The following is a 15,615-nucleotide window of genomic DNA, read 5'->3' as shown; positions in this document are numbered from 1 at the left end:
ATGCCATGGTCATTACTGCTTCACTAGTTAAATAAGCCAACTCCTAAAACTAAACTGTATCCTTCATTTGAAATTCAATAACGCCCTTCATTACTAGTCTGATTAAAAAACAGTTCATTACTAAGTAAGAGTTCTAGAACCTTGAATTTGCACTTGTCAACCTCATGTTTATAAAACTAAGTTGCTAAAAGTCAAGTGTTATTCTAATGAGCTGATTATGTATCTCCAGGGAGAAAACAGCCACAAAGGAAAAAAAAGATGAGAGAAATGGGAAAGAGAACTCCAAAATCAAAAGTATGCACAAATCATTTCTCTCCTTTTTCCCTCTGCATCAAAGACAGATAAACTCTTTGAGGCTGAAAATGTCAGGTTAAAAGTCACAGTCCAAAAAGCAACAGGCAGAATTGAACAGCTTCAGAAAAACCTGTTAGGTGTAAGTTCAGCTAAGAATAAAACGTACATATAGGCTACCATATTGATTCTATCAAGAAAAATTGTAAATTAGAAAAAAAATGATTGATTTAAGAAACTCTTTAAAAGGATAAGAAAGTAGTTCAATAATATGAAAATGGAGAGTTTAGTTTCGTGGAGAGCTAAAAACCTATCAAGTTGAAATAGATTATTAGATTAATATGTTAAAAATATAAGAAAAAATGTTGATGGATTAGAGATATATTATGGGTATAGAACTCAGAAGTCTTAATAATCCAGGAGTAAACTGACTACCTGGCCCAGGAATTCCCAAACCTTGGTAGCTAGCTCACAGGAGCATCTAGAGAGCTTCCAAAACCAGATTACTGAGTCCCATCGCTCCTATTAGTGCCTACGGTGGAGTTCAGGAGTCTGAACTCTCCATGAGCCCTAGAGAGATTCTGATGCAAGGCCAGGCTTGAAAAAAACCATGAATTTTTGCCGTTATTCCAGGTGGGCTTTATTCCCACACTCCAAAGGCTTTGGGTTGTCTCCTCGCATAGCCTAACCAGCAGGCTGCGGAGAGCACAAACTAATCTCAAAGTAACAACACATAACAGTGTCCCAGATTCCGGCTTATTCAAGCAAGTTCAAGCTCCATAGCCAATCTAACCTCAAACAGCAGGAGTGCTTGGAGAAATGAGCTCTCCTACTGAATTGACTCCCTAATCTTGTTTTGGATACTCAACTTTGTTAAGAAAGTTTTCTAAAAGTGTTTTGGTTTTATCTTTTTGTAAAAGGCAGACTAGTAGGCATACATGACTCTTTGATAATTGGGGTCCTTCTCAGCTTCAGGGTTATCTTCATTATCACAGTCTGGAACGGGAGCTGGTGAGTTGAATTGGAACAGCAGGCTCCCAAAGACAGAGGCCAAGGGGAGGGGGCATTCATGCCCCTCACTCCCTAAGATCTTCAATAGCCACCACCCCTCTCCGAACAAGCCACCACGATAAATTTATATGCACACTACATAAAAACAGTGCATCCGTGCTACCAAAGGAAAAAGAGCTTCAAGCCACTCCAAGTAAACATACATTCTAAGTACATGAGTCACCTGATTCCCCTCTTTTATGGAATCTCTTCTATTGAAATTCTGGAACCATCACTGGCTCTAGGAAGGATCTGAAACCGGTCCAAATCCTTTTCCTTATATATTGATATATGCTTAAAATTCTACTAGTTTTCTTCTACTTCAGGCCAAGATGGAATAACAGGGACTAAACATACCTCCCACCTGAAACAACCAAAAACTAGGAAAATACACGAAGAAAGAAAAAAAAAACCCAGCTTTTAAGACACTGGACATCAGACAACATAAGAGGGTGAGTTCTGAGTAGTGGGAAACAAGGTGAAAACTAACAGTTGCCCCAACATACTAACCTGGAAAAGTTTCCAGGCCATGATGTAGCAAGGAGCGATAGCTAATAATTGTGGTCATGGTTTCACTGGTATATGTATAAGAAAAAAATGTATCAAATGGTGTGCTTTAAATATTACAGTTTATTGTGTGTCAAAGCCCTGGTCGGGTAGCTCAGTTGGTTAGAGCATCCTCCTGATATGCCAAGGTTGTGGGTTTGATCCCCAATCAGGGCACATACAAGAAGTAATCAATGAATGCATGAATGAGTGAAACAACAAATTGCGCGCTCTCTCTCTCTCTCTCTCTCTCTCTCTCTCTCTCTCTCTCTTTCTCTCTCTCCCCCTCCCCCCCTCAAAAATCAATCAATAAAAAAAATTTAATCTGTTAAAACAAAATTCTACTAATAGAGCGTTCCTTGAACTTCTGGCTTTGATGCCAATTAAAATGGAAATCCCAGGGAAGGGGGGACCAGTTTAAATATGTATTATTAAGTTATCACATTGTGGTGTCAATCAAAACCCAAGTACAGAATTGTATAGGGAGAGCAAGGATGCGTACTAGGGAAGGCTAGAAAGAGGAATTCACGGAGAAGGGAGCAAGAGCACAGGATAGGAAATGCAAACAAACTTTGCAAGTGTGTTGTCAGCTAGAAACAACAGGGGTGGTTTTGCTGGAAAGTGTGGTGCTGTGTTTTAGTTGCCACAATGATGGGGAGTATTACTAGCATTTAGTGGGCAAGAGCCAGAGAAGCCAAGTCCTACACTGTGTGGGACTGTTCTGCACAGCAAGGAAGGGTCCCACTCAAAATGCCAATAGCACCCCACTGAGAAACCCTAGAGCCGTGGTCGGCAAACTGCAGCTCGCGAGCCACATGCGGCTCTTTGGCCCCTTGAGTGTGGCTCTTCCACAAAATACCACGGCCTGGGCGAGTCTATTTTGAAGAAGTGGCGTTAGAAGAAGTTTAAGTTTAAAAAAATTGGCTCTCCTCCGGATGAGGCCTCGTGCACCTAGGCCCGGGTGAGCCCAAGTGGCCCTGGGTCTGGGAGAGGCCAAGCGTCCCTGGGTCCGGGAGAGACCATGTGTCCCTGGATCCAGGTGAGGCCTTGTGCAACTAAGCCCGGGTGAGGCCACGTGCCCCTGGGTCTGGGAGAGGCCAAGTGTCCTTGGGTACGGGTGAAGCCAGATCCTGGGTCCGGGTGAGGCCGTGCGCCCCTGGATCCATCCGGGTGAGGCTGGGTCCCAGGCCCGGGTGAGACCACGCGCCCCTTGGATATGGGTGAGGCCACGTGCCCCTTAGTCCAGGTGACGCCGTGCCCCTGGGATCGGCCGAGACCAAACCAGAGGGAGTCAGACCTCCATTACCACCATTTGTCCACCATCCAGAGCTGAGGGGTCAGTGCTGACATGTACACATAAGGAACTACTGGACATCGAAATTGGGTCTCAAAAGAACTGTTGGTCCAGGGGGAAGCTCGCTACAGATTGATTCATTTGCCTGTCAGCATAAATATTATTGCTCGTCTCACATTCAGTTCTTATTAGTATATATCTAGTGACATTTGATCTCGCTCATCTAGAGGAAATGATGAACAACATAGACTGAGGAACAAGAACAGAACCAGAAGCAAGGAGGCATCGATCGGACTATCGGGCCTCAGAGGGAGGATACGGGAGGGTAGGGGGAGGGTGGGGGGAGGGGGAGAGTTCAACCAAAGGACCTGTATGCATGCATATAAGCCTATCCAACGGTTAAGTTCAACAGGGGATTGGGGCATGCGTGGGGAGAGGGGTGGGATGGGAATGGGGGGATGAGGACAAATATGTGACACCTTAATCAATAAAGAAATTAAAAAAAAAAAAAAAAAAAAAAATTGGCTCTCCAAAGAAATTTCAACCATTGTACTGTTGATATTTGGCTCTGTTGACTAATGAGCTTGCTGACCACTGTCCTAGAGGAAGGAATGTGGTTACACTGACTGTTGGTCCCTTCAACAATACCAGCATTACAAAGAGGTCTTGGGATGCACTCCGTGCTATGGATGGCTTGCAATGCGAAACAGAACACTCATCAACCTTTCTTAGCCAGTAAGTTTTTCTGATGTTTCAGCTTCCAATGTAATCAAAACCTCCAAAGCCTTGAGAACCCTGACATGAATACAGAGATCATTTTTAAAGCTAACTCCTTAAACCCTAAAAACCTGAAAGAAAATTACAGTTACTATAACCAACTTTCTCTTCCAGAATAGTTGGTTGTAAAGTTAAAATGGTGTAAAGCAAATTGGTGATGTATTCCCAGTAGAAAAAAAGAATCTTCCTAAACCAAAAGTCAATTTTTGGTGAGAAAGGAAGTTATAATAATGAAATCTAGATTTAGAAGAGACCTTGTAGGTCATCTTGATAAAACAGAGAAGGTGAGGGTGAGGGACAGTGCAGTGGACCAAGGCCGCTTCTCAGCAGCCTCGGTTACTGCGCAGCGTGGTATACCACAGGTTTGTGAATACTCCCCACCCGGAGTGCACTTTTCCTTTGCAGCATTTTGCAGTGTTTTCCTATCCTGTCTTTCAAGGCCTCAACCCCCATTCATTTTCCACGTGTATCTCTTGACTCACAGCTGTTAGAATGCTATGCTCCCCTCCTCCTCCCAATGTCCAGATACTGACTGTGTAACAGAATCACACTTTGAGTTATGAAGCTTAGGAAGTTCCTTTCTAAATTTATAGCTGGACTTCTTTCCCACTGTGCAGACTGAAATTTCAAAGCCAGATGAACTTCTCCACCAGATGAGGCCCTCACGCTTAACCTGTGCAAACCAGTACTGGGCTTGATCCCTCCTGACATCCTTATTTCTCTGACAGGCATCGCCTTGCAGTCACCCCAGCTTGAAACCACAGTGGCTTATCTCTCCATCTCTCCTACGTTCCTTAAACCAACTGACAGTCTTGTAGCTTTTACTTCCCCAATCTCTCTCATCCATCCCTTTTTCTTTATTCCCACTACCACTAGCCCAATTCAGATTCTTACTGCTTCCCACCAACCTTTGGTCTCTCCCTGCTTCAGTCCATTTTCAGCACAACTGTCAGGTTATTTTCTGTAAGAGTGATTTTTATCATGTTCTCTGGCTCAAAAATTTCAATAGTTTTCTCATGTCCTATGAAATGACATGTAAAATTTCCCCCTGGATTTGTAAGACCCTCCAAAATATGGGCCCAATTTTACCTCCTAACTTTATACTTAGTAATCATGGTGTATTTTTAAATCACACTAGGCTGCTTACCTTTCCTAATACATACTCCATTTTTCCCTGCCTCAATCTTAGCTTCTGCTGTTCTCTTCAACTGCAATAACTCCACCTCCATTTGCAATATCCTTCACCAACTGTCATCTGGCATCTTGATTCTTCCCAGAACTGAACATAATCCTTCCCCTCTTTAAGTCTCTTTGACAATTTGCTCAAACTCATTGATGACATGTAGCATGTATCCATTGTATTATCTTTATTTATGCAAATATCATGTATCCCGGTTAGAATCAGCTTCTCAAAGACAGGAACTATGCTTTACTCTGTATTCACCACACAGAACCAGTGCTCAATAAATGTTTTTTAATTTAACTATAATCAATTATTTATTTTTTGGCATTTATATAATCTGTTGAAATGAGAAAAATTATACTTTACTATTTAACTAACCGGATTTGAATTTACCTTCTTCATTATTACATATATGAGATAAACAGAACTCCAAAGCCATTAGTAGAGGAAAAGCATTAAAAAAAATTTGAAATGGGAAATAAGTTTTGGTTATCAAGTTAAAAACATACGCCAAACAACAATCTCACCCGACAGAGGATTCATCCAGACTTTTAGGCTCTTTGCCTCTCCATAAGACAGGGCCATTATTCTCTTCCTTGACTAAAAGGAAAGAAAAGTTATTTGGTAGTTAATTACATAATTTGATTGAGTTTATAAAGAAGATGTAGTCATTGATTCTATGAGTGCTCATAAATTCTCACAAAAACTTACAAGTACAAAATTATAAGCCGGGCACCATGATGAAACAAAAAGAGCTTTGGCTTTGACATTAAAGCTTGTGTGCTCAAATTCAGCACACCTTACAAGTTACTTTATTCCTCTGGCCTCAATATCTTCAGTAAAAATGAGGATGATAATTCTGTGAACGAAAATGGGATCATATGATGCCTTTTTATTTATTTATTTTTTTAATATATATTTTAATGATTTTTTACAGAGAGGAAGAGAGAGGGATAGAGAGTTAGAAACATCGATGAGAGAGAAACACCGACCAGCTGCCTCCTGCACACCCCCTACTGGGGACGTGCCCGCAACCAAGGTACATGCCCTTGACTGGAATCGAACCTGGGACCCTTGAGTCCACAGGTCGACGCTCTATCCACTGAGCCACACCGGTTAGGGCCATATGATGCCATTTTAAAGTAAGTATGCAATAAACATTAGCTGAATTTAAAGTAAAACTCAAAGAACCAATCATAACTTGCAACAAGAAAACTGTCATGTCCTCTCCATTATGTGAGTATATTTTGTTTGTTTATTTGGAAGAATAAATAATAATATCTAATAAGTAATAAGTAATCTCTAATAATAATATATAATAACTAGAGGCCCAGTGCACGGATTCATGCACCGGAAGGGGGCCTCGGCCTGGTCTGCAGGGATTGGGCTGAAACTGGCAATCCGACATCCCCCAAGGGGTCCCAGATTGCGAGAGGGCACAGGCCAGGCCGAGGGACCCACCACTGGGCCGGTTTCGGCCCAATCCCACAGGCCAGGCCAAGTGACCCCACCAGTGCAAGAATCCATGTGCTGGGCCTCTAGTATGCATATAAGATCTTGGTTAATCTCTTTCCACTCTCCCACTGCCTCCCTTCCCTCTGAGATTCATCATTCTGTTCTATGTTTCCATGCTTGTGCACTGAGCGTCTGCCCCCTGGTGGTCAATGCGCATCATAGCTACTGGTCGAATGGTCATTTAGGCTTTTATATGTATAGACTAGGGGCCGAGTGCATGAATTCGTGCACCTTGAAAGGAACTGTGGGCTGCAAGGCTGCAGTGGACACAGGGGCGGGTCTCAGCCCATCCTCCATGCCCCCTCCTGGCCCCTACCACCATGGTCCCCAGTCTCCTGTCTGCCAGCAGCCCCACTCCTGCCACCGCCGCTCCCACGCTTTGACAGCGCAGGCCCCACTCGCACCCACTGACAGTACAGAGCAATTGGGGCCGGCACCAGCAGCGGGTGAGAGCGGCGACTGCTGCCCCGATTGCCCCTCAGGAGCAGGAGGAGGTGGAGAAGCCCTCAGGGGATATCGGGGCCAGCAGCCACCGCTCACACCTGCTGTCGGCACTGAGCGATCAGGACCGGCACCAGGCACCGGCAGCAGGTGCGAGCAGCAGCTCTGGCACCAGCTGCAGGTGCGAGCGGGGCCATCTCTGGCAGCAGGTGCGAGCAGCAGCTGCTGGCTCCAATCGCCCCTCAGGAGTAGGGGGAGGTGGAGAAGCCCTGAGGGGCGATCACAGCCGGCAGCCACCGCTCACACCTGCTGATGGTGTGGGGCGATCAGGGCCGGCACCAGGCACCAGCAGCGGGTGCAAGCAGTGGCTCCAGCACCAGCAGTGAGTGCAAGCAGGGCCAGCGCCGGCAGCAGGTGTGAGTGCCGGGTGGGACCACGGTGCACGGGAGCAAAGAATTTTTAGTAACCACCAGAGGCTCACCCCGATGACAGCGACTGGCGCCCCACCTTGATCTGGCACTCCCGCTCACCTGCTCCACCATCCCACCTCAGCCAACGCCCGCCACGTTCTGTGCTCTGCTGTCTGCTGCCAACACCCACCATATTCTGTGCGCCCCTCTGGTGGTCAGCGTATGTCATACTGATCGGTTGTTTGGTTGTTCTGCCATTTGGTCTATTTGCATATTAGGGTTTTATATATATATAGATTATTGACTACTAGAGGCCCAGGTCATGCACTGGTGGGGTTCCTCGGCCTGAATCCTGCAGGCCAAAACCGGATCTCCGACATCCCCTGAGGGGTCCTGGATTGCGAGAGAGCAGTTCTCAAGTGACGTACCCTGGAATCGGGCTCCCTCCTCTTTGGTTCCAGGTGCATCACCCAAGAACTGCAGCTGCCAGTCAGTGCAGCTCAGCAGCTCCTGCATTGAGCGTCTGCCCCCTGGTGGTCATTGAGCATCATAGCTACCGATCGGACGGTCAAACAGCCGGATGGTCACTTAGGCTTTTATATATATAGATAATAGTATCTCATAGTATCTGACAAGAACTAAATTTACATTTCCATAAGCTTCTGCAAGAGGTCAGCATTAGCCACACCTTTTGACCTCCCACAGAAACTCAATGTCCCCTGTCTGACCACCTCCCCATCCTTGTAGAAGAGGAGGCTGAGTCAAGGATGCACAAGCCATCCATACAGCAAGGGAGGGAAAGAGGGAAAGCCCTTGCTCCCACACAGAATTCCTTTCAGGGATTTCCCTGGCTCTTTTACACGTTTCCTTTCTTGGCTTGCTTGCTTCCCTTTCCTCCTCCCTCCCCTTTTTTCCAGTTTATTTTTCTTTTGAGATTAAACTTACATCAAATGAAATGCAAAATCTTAAGTGTACTTTCACTGAGTTTGACCCATTTCCTTTTGAACTGCTCTGTGTAACTCTTGTCTTTTACTCCTGTGGGTCTGAGAGAAGCTCAAGGCACCTCCATGCCTGAGAGAAAGAACCCTCTCGCAGTGGAGGCCCAAGGATGATGCTGGATGGCATCTGTAGGAAGATGGAGGGTGCAGGACACTAAGGTCTGCTCTGTTCTAGGCCTAAGAGGTCAGCACAGCCCCCTTGACGTCCAGCATAGCTCATCCGAATTGAAAACCACCTGGGAATCTGAGGCAGTGGGTTTAATGATAAAAAGTGTTCTTCAGGAACCTGCAGCTGCAGGAGGTGACTTTGGAGAGGATCAGGGTATAGTGGTCATCTGTCATTTTGTCTTCCCAGGACCTTCCTTTTTTGAGGAACTGTCCTCTTCCTATAGTTACCACAGGTGCCGGTCCCGACTGCTACAGCACCTTCCATAAAAATAATGATGATTAAGCTTCAGTGCCTCTCACTTGCATGAGTTCCTTCCAAAGTCTTAGGACAGACCCTAACCATGTGTTCAAATGTTTGTACAAAATGTGCAAAGGAAACACATTTTAATCACCATCATTTAAGACCACAGGCACTTCCCACTTCAGTTTCTCTTCAGTCTCACTTCCCCTTGTGGGGAGTGGCCACAGGCACTTTATATTTGTGATTTCTTCTGCCCAGGTTTCTTTGGAGTGCTGCAGTCATTGTGCATGGTGTTTTAACTCTTTTTCTTAAGGAGGGATCTGCAAATCGTTTGAGTTTTAATCCCTACAAAACCCAGATCCACCCCTGCCCTAGCCATAGCGGAATGGTCTAAGGATGCACTTCTAATCCAAACTGGCTGATCAATGTTTCCCCCTAGACTCGTGACCTCTGGACCTGAGAGGCAGAGCTAGGAGTCTTTTAAGCTGACTGGACCCTAAAAGGTGTTCCCCCATAGACTATTAAGGCCCCTGGTTCCTAGTCTTCCATTATTTGGCTCTTCTGTTCCCCTTTTGATCCCCTATGCAATTTCAAAATCCTTCTGATGAATTCCCTTTGGCATTAAGATAGGCAGAATCCATTTTTTTGCAAACTAAGAACCTTTACAATACATAACTGTTTAAGACCCCAATTGTCAAAGACACTTCTAATAGTAGGCATTTCACAAATACAGGTACTAAATGTGACAGACCTTATGCCTCTGATTGGTGCTGGAATTAAGGAGAACATAGCACAGGTGGCCCAGAGGTCAGACAGGTTGGAGCCTAGCTCTTGCTTCAGGACCACATATTACATTGTCTAGGAGGAGAGCCACAGGGGTCCTAGCTACACAGCAATACCTCCCCAGGGAACAAGCTGCTTAGAGGAGAACTAGCAACATAGAGCATATCCCTGATGGTATGCTGGGAAGCCTCAGAGACCACTAAGGCTTCTCTATTAGGAAGCGGTACTACCTAAACAACAACCTGGACCTAGCTTTAAGTTGTCTTAAACCTGATCTCATCCAAGTTCACTAACCAAACTTGAACTTGCTCTTTTTTGTATGAGGTCATTAAAAGGTTGTGACCAAACAACTGTGGTATCGATGTTTCTGCCTCTCTCTATGATAGCTTTAATTTTTTTAAAAAAAATTTAAATATAATTTTATTGATTTCAGAGAGGAAGGGAGAGGGAGAGAGAAATGGAAACATCAATGATGAGAGAGAATCATTGGTCAGCTGCCTCCTGCACATCCCCTACTGGGGATCGAGCCCACAACCCAGGCATGTGCCCTTGAACGGAATCGAATCGGGGACCCTTCAGTCCGCAGGCCGACGCTCTATCCACTGAGCCACACCAGTTAAGGCTAGCTTTAAATTTTCATTTGTAACAGTGGTGTGGAGAATCTCAGGTTCATCTGTGCACTCCACTGAAAAATGAAGTATGGCCCGAAGTCTGTCTCTACAGTTGATGGAATGCCTTGTCTCCTGGAAGCCAATGACTAGAAGTTGGCAGGTATAAGGCAACAGTGACAAGAGAGCCTGACTACAGGTGATAGATAATAGAGTTATCAGCCAAGAATTCTCTAGTGTGCACACAGAAGCTGACACTCTTCTTAGTAGCTTATGTCTGAAGTCCTTCAGCCATTTAGCACAGTGTATATCTGATGGCATGTTCAGTAATGCTGGTCAGCTGAGAGACAGTTTTAGAAACGACATTGCAAAAAGAATGCATCTGCTTTCTTAACTGCAAGAGGTTCGATTATATTTTTCAAACTCTATCTCTGTGCCAAGTTTATGTAAAAATCACACACTAAACCTGAGAGACTTATCAGTGCTCTGTTGTTTTAGTTTTATCCCACATCAGTGGTTTTAGAAAATAGCTGTTTTAGATTTAAAATAAAAATTACACACACACACACACACACACACACACATAAAAAGTACAATTCAAAGTGTTAACTGTGGCCCATATAAGCACACGTGTACACGATTGAGAAAAGCCTCTTTTTCTCAGAATCTCCAGAAAAATTGGGCCTAATTAGGAATCCCACTAAAAGTGTCATCAGGAAACTGAGAATTTTTATGATAAATTATTTGTAATTTTGAGCTTCCTCTGTTAAGATAACCCAGTTATCTGGAGTGTAAGCACCTTTGCCACATGGCACAAATATTCCCCAGGCTTTCCACCCAAGAGGTTTGGAGTCCATCCTAATCATGGTCTTTATCTAATGCCCAGTAGTTTATGTGTGCTGCTTCTCTAGGCAGGACATCACCACGAACACTGAAGACTTTAGTGCTGGCTATTGTCAAACAGATGGGCAGACAGGTTGGAGCCTCTCTCTTGCTTCAGGACCACATATTTCAGCGTGTCTAGGAGAGCCACAGGTCCTCTGTGCACAGCAGTACCTACCCAGGGAGCAGGCGCCGTGGAGAGCAGGAACACAGAGCGTGTTACTGTTGGCAAGCTCCAAAGGGGGAACAGTTCTTATCCTCTAATGTGTGTTGTGTGACTCCCTGTGACAATGGCAGTTTCGTGTTTTCAGAAGTCATTGTGTAAAAGTGCCAGATGGTGCCTTCTGAGATGAAAGTAAAAAACAGTTGGGGAGAGGTATAATTCTATAAGTAACCATGTGCATGAACATCAGATAAGTGTGTGTGTGTGTTTTTTAATTATTCACTTCTTTTAACATAATTCGCAAAGTTTCTAGGAATTTAAAGTTCATAGAATTTCTACCTGCAATTCGCTACTTTATTGTGTGTTTTTGTCTTATAAATGTTGGGAGGGGGGAAAAAGCCAAGAATCATGATGCTGTGGACAAGGATAAATATTCACTTAAGGCAACCAACACCAGTTAGATATCCTAGTTAGTGTGACAAGAGACCTGGTGAGTACCCAGGGATTTAATAAGTCTGCTAATTATAACAACTTCTACACACAGTTGCCATGCCATAGAGTGTCAGCATGGAGCAGTGCTCGTCCATGAGAGTGTAAAACACTGGACAGTTTTCTCACACTTTGTACCTATTCAGTGCTCGAAGAGGCTCTGAGTCTGACTTGGAGTGAAGTCTGATGAAGAGGGCATGGGCTGGCATGGGATGGTCTAGCTCCTCTGAGTGGATGCCAGAAATGGAAGGGCCTATCCAGGAGCCACTTTGGACTTCATTCTTCCCTCTCATTCTATGCTACAGATGAGATTGTAACTGCTTTCCTGCTGTGTGCCCTGCCCTGCCCACATTATTTCATGTAATACAACAACCCTGTGAATATAATAACAAAGAAAGAAAACTGAGGCTCACAACGGTTAAGTGATTTGAGAAGGTCACACAGCCAGGAAAGGTGAGAGCTAAGATTCAAGTCTAGGCTTAGCTGAATCCAAACTCCATGCTCTTTTTCTCTGCTTTTCACCAGCTACCAATTATGAGAATCAATACCCTAAAGGGTTCCTTTATATTCATGGATGGATGGAGATATATATATATATATCATGAAAGTAAGCAGGGTAATGCTGTACTATATTTCTATTTTATTTTTATTCATTCATCTTTCAATTTTTAAAACTAATCCACAAGAAACATTTAGGTAAAGCCCAAAATGTGAAACATAAAAGCAAGGCAGCTTTGGTTGAGCCAGGTGAGCACAGGGAGTCCTAACTCCTTATCCTCCCCTTCCTACCCTCCCCTACTATGGAGTTTCTAGATCTCCTTGGGTACTACAGGAAAACGACCTGCATCAGTGGCAGAACTCCCTAAACACAAAATCTTTTTCATCTTTTTATGAAGGTATGTATCACCATTCTTGGGTGAACAGATTCCCAGCAAATGTTTTTGAATGAAGAGTGAATGCTGGTATTAACCATAATAAGCCATAATTATCAGGGCAGGACCTTGGCCTCCCTTGCTGGTGAGAGGGAGCACAGAGATAACTATCAGGACTTCTTCCTAAGCCAGGGACACAATCTTCCAGTTACCCCTGCACTTCTTCACTCGGTTTTCTGTTTAAATCTATCCTATCTAATAAAGAGGGAATATGCTAATTGACCATCATGCCCCCACAAAGATGGCGGCACCCACAGCCAATAAGGAGGGAATATGCTAATTGACTGCCATGCCCTCAAAGATGGAGGCACCCACAGCCACAAGATGGAGGCACCCAGTCCCCCCAGCCCCACCGGGGCGGCAGGCACGCGGCTCGGCCAGGCCCCCCCTCAGGCGGGTCCGGCCGCTCTATGCACCTGCCTCTGGAGTCCCCCAGTCCCCTCAGCCCCCAAGCCACCCAGGGCCGGCCCAAGGCGCAGGCAAGCCTCGGATGTCAGCTGCCCAGCCACCCAGGACCAGCCCAAGGGACAACCAACGACTGAACAAGCAGGCTACGTGGGGCGACCAGGCCAGTGGGGGGCCTGTGAGGGGCGATCAGGCTGGCAGGGGGAGGGGCAGTTGGGGGCAATTAGGCTGGCGGGGGGGCAGTGAGGGGTGACTAGGCCGGTGGGGGGGCAGTTGGGGGCGACCTGGCTGGCAGCGGGGGGCAGTTAGGGGTGACCAGGACGGCAGGGCAGTTAGTGAGGGACGACCAAACAACTGAACAAGCAGACTGTGTGGGGTGACCAGGCCAGCGGGGGGAGGGGGGGCGGGGGGGGGACAGGGCTGTGAGGGGTGATCAGGCTGGCGGGGGGCAGGGCTGTGAGGGGTGATCAGGCTGGCGGGGGGGCAGTTGGGGGCGACCTGGCTGGCAGCGGGGGGGCAGTTAGGGGCAATCAGGCTGGCACACAGAGGCAGTGAGGGGTGACCAGGATGGCAGGGAGGGGGCAGTTAGGGGCGACCAGGCAGATAGGCAGGTGAGCGACTAGCAGCAAGTGGTCCAGGATTGTGAGGGGGATGTCCGACTGCTGGTCTAGACCGGCAGTTGGACATCCCCCATGGGGTCCCGGATTGAAGAGGGTGCAGGCTGGGCTGAGGGCCCCCCACCCCTGCACAAATTTCATGCACCAGGCCTCTAGTGGTATTAATAAGATTATTAAAATCAAACAGGAACTGACCACATGGAATCCAGATTCTAACTCATTCTGTATTTTAAAACACCAATATTTAATGAACATCCTTCTTTCTCTCATTTTCTTTCTTTTTTTCTTTCCCAGACTTCCCTCCCTCCCTCATTCCTTTCCATTCTTTTCTTTCTTTCCTTCCTTTCGACATATCCTTATTCATGGCACACTACGCCCTGGCACTATGCTGTTGTAATGGATTGGTCAACTCCTCCTCAATGTCAAGAACATTATCTTCCCAACACCTCTAATCATCAGGGAACTGCAAATCAAAATTATAATGAAATGTCACTTCACCCCTGTTAAGATGACCTCGTTTTATAAGAAAGTGAAAAGATAAGTGTTGGTAAGGAAGTACACTGGTGGTGGGAATGTACAGCCATTCTGGAAACCGGTATGAAGGTCCCTCAAAAAATTAAAATAAAACTACCGTATGATTCAGCAGTCCCACTTCTGGGTATATATGCAAAAGAAATAAAATAATTATCTCAAAGACATATCTGCACTCTTAAGTTCATAGCAGCAGCATTTATAGTAGCCAACACATGGAAACAATCTAAGTATTCAGCAACAGGTGAATGGATAAAGAAGACACACACACACACACACACACACACACACACACACACACACACACTGCAATATTATTCAGCCTTTAAAAAGAAGGAATACTGTCATTTGTGACAACATAGATGAACCTGGAAGCCATTATGCTAAGTGAAATAAACCACAGAAAGACAAATACTGTATAATCTCACTTACATGGAATCTTAAAAAGGCAAATTTATAGTAACAGAGAATAGAATGGTGGTTTGGGGGTGGAGAGAAATGGTAGATGTTGGTCAAAGGGAACACTTTCAGTTATAAGCTAGAAGCCCAGTGCATAAATTCGTGCACCAGTGGGGTCCCTCAGTCTGGCCTGCAGGATTGGGCCGAAACTGGCTCTGCGACATCCCCCAAGGGGTCCTAGGTTTCAAGAGGCACAGGCCAAGCTGAAGGACCCTCACCGGTGCACAATCAGGGCCAGGGAGGGATGCGGGAGGTTGGCTAGCTGGAAGGGACCGCAGGAGGGCTCCAGGGCATGTCTGGCCCATCTCGCTCAGTCTGGATCTGCCGGGCCCCAGCAGCAAGCTAACCTACCAGTCGGAGCGTCTGCCCCCTGGTGGTCAGTGCACATCATAATGAGCGGTTGAGTGGCCTTAGTATATCATTAGCATATTATGCTTTGGTTGAATGGATGACCAGATGACTTGACAGTTAGCATATTAGGCTTTTATTATATAGGATAAGTTCTGGAGACCAAAATGTCCAGCATGGTAACTGTAGTTCATAATAATGTACTGTGTACTTGAAATTTGCAAAGAAAGTAGATCTCAAGAGTTCTCACTACACACACACACACACACACACACACGCAACTATGTGAGGTGATGGATATCTTAATTAGCCTGATTGTGGTATCATTCACAATGTATATCAAAACATCACACTGTATACCTTAAATATACAAAACTTTTATCTGTCAATCATACTTCAATAAAGTTGGGGAGAAAAAAAGAACATTATTATCTTTTTTGCCTCAAAAGAAATGTATCTTTTCTTGTGTTACTTTAAGAAGTAT

General features: G+C 45.4%; 1 protein-coding gene and 1 long non-coding RNA gene across 2 annotated transcripts in view; one reads left to right on the top strand and one right to left on the bottom strand.

Annotated features, from left to right (window-relative positions):
• C7H12orf56 (chromosome 7 C12orf56 homolog) overlaps positions 1-15,615 on the bottom strand; it is a 74,823-nt gene that overhangs the window by 36,224 nt on the left and 22,984 nt on the right. The window contains exon 3 of the mRNA XM_008148744.3: positions 5,669-5,741. Within this exon, the coding sequence (XP_008146966.2) occupies positions 5,669-5,741 (73 nt within the window). The remainder of the gene's footprint in view (positions 1-5,668; positions 5,742-15,615) is intronic.
• The window catches only part of LOC114234154 (uncharacterized), a 37,674-nt gene continuing 22,300 nt past the window's right edge, over positions 242-15,615 (top strand). Inside the window, exons 1-2 of the long non-coding RNA XR_003620360.2 lie at positions 242-294; positions 1,668-1,793. This is a non-coding gene — a long non-coding RNA (uncharacterized LOC114234154). The remainder of the gene's footprint in view (positions 295-1,667; positions 1,794-15,615) is intronic.

The sequence above is a fragment of the Eptesicus fuscus genome, chromosome 7 (assembly GCF_027574615.1).
Source record: "Eptesicus fuscus isolate TK198812 chromosome 7, DD_ASM_mEF_20220401, whole genome shotgun sequence".
Classification (NCBI taxonomy): domain Eukaryota; kingdom Metazoa; phylum Chordata; class Mammalia; order Chiroptera; family Vespertilionidae; genus Eptesicus; species Eptesicus fuscus.
The sequence above is the reverse complement of the archived record's forward strand: the minus strand, read 5'-3'. Positions and strand labels throughout refer to the sequence as shown.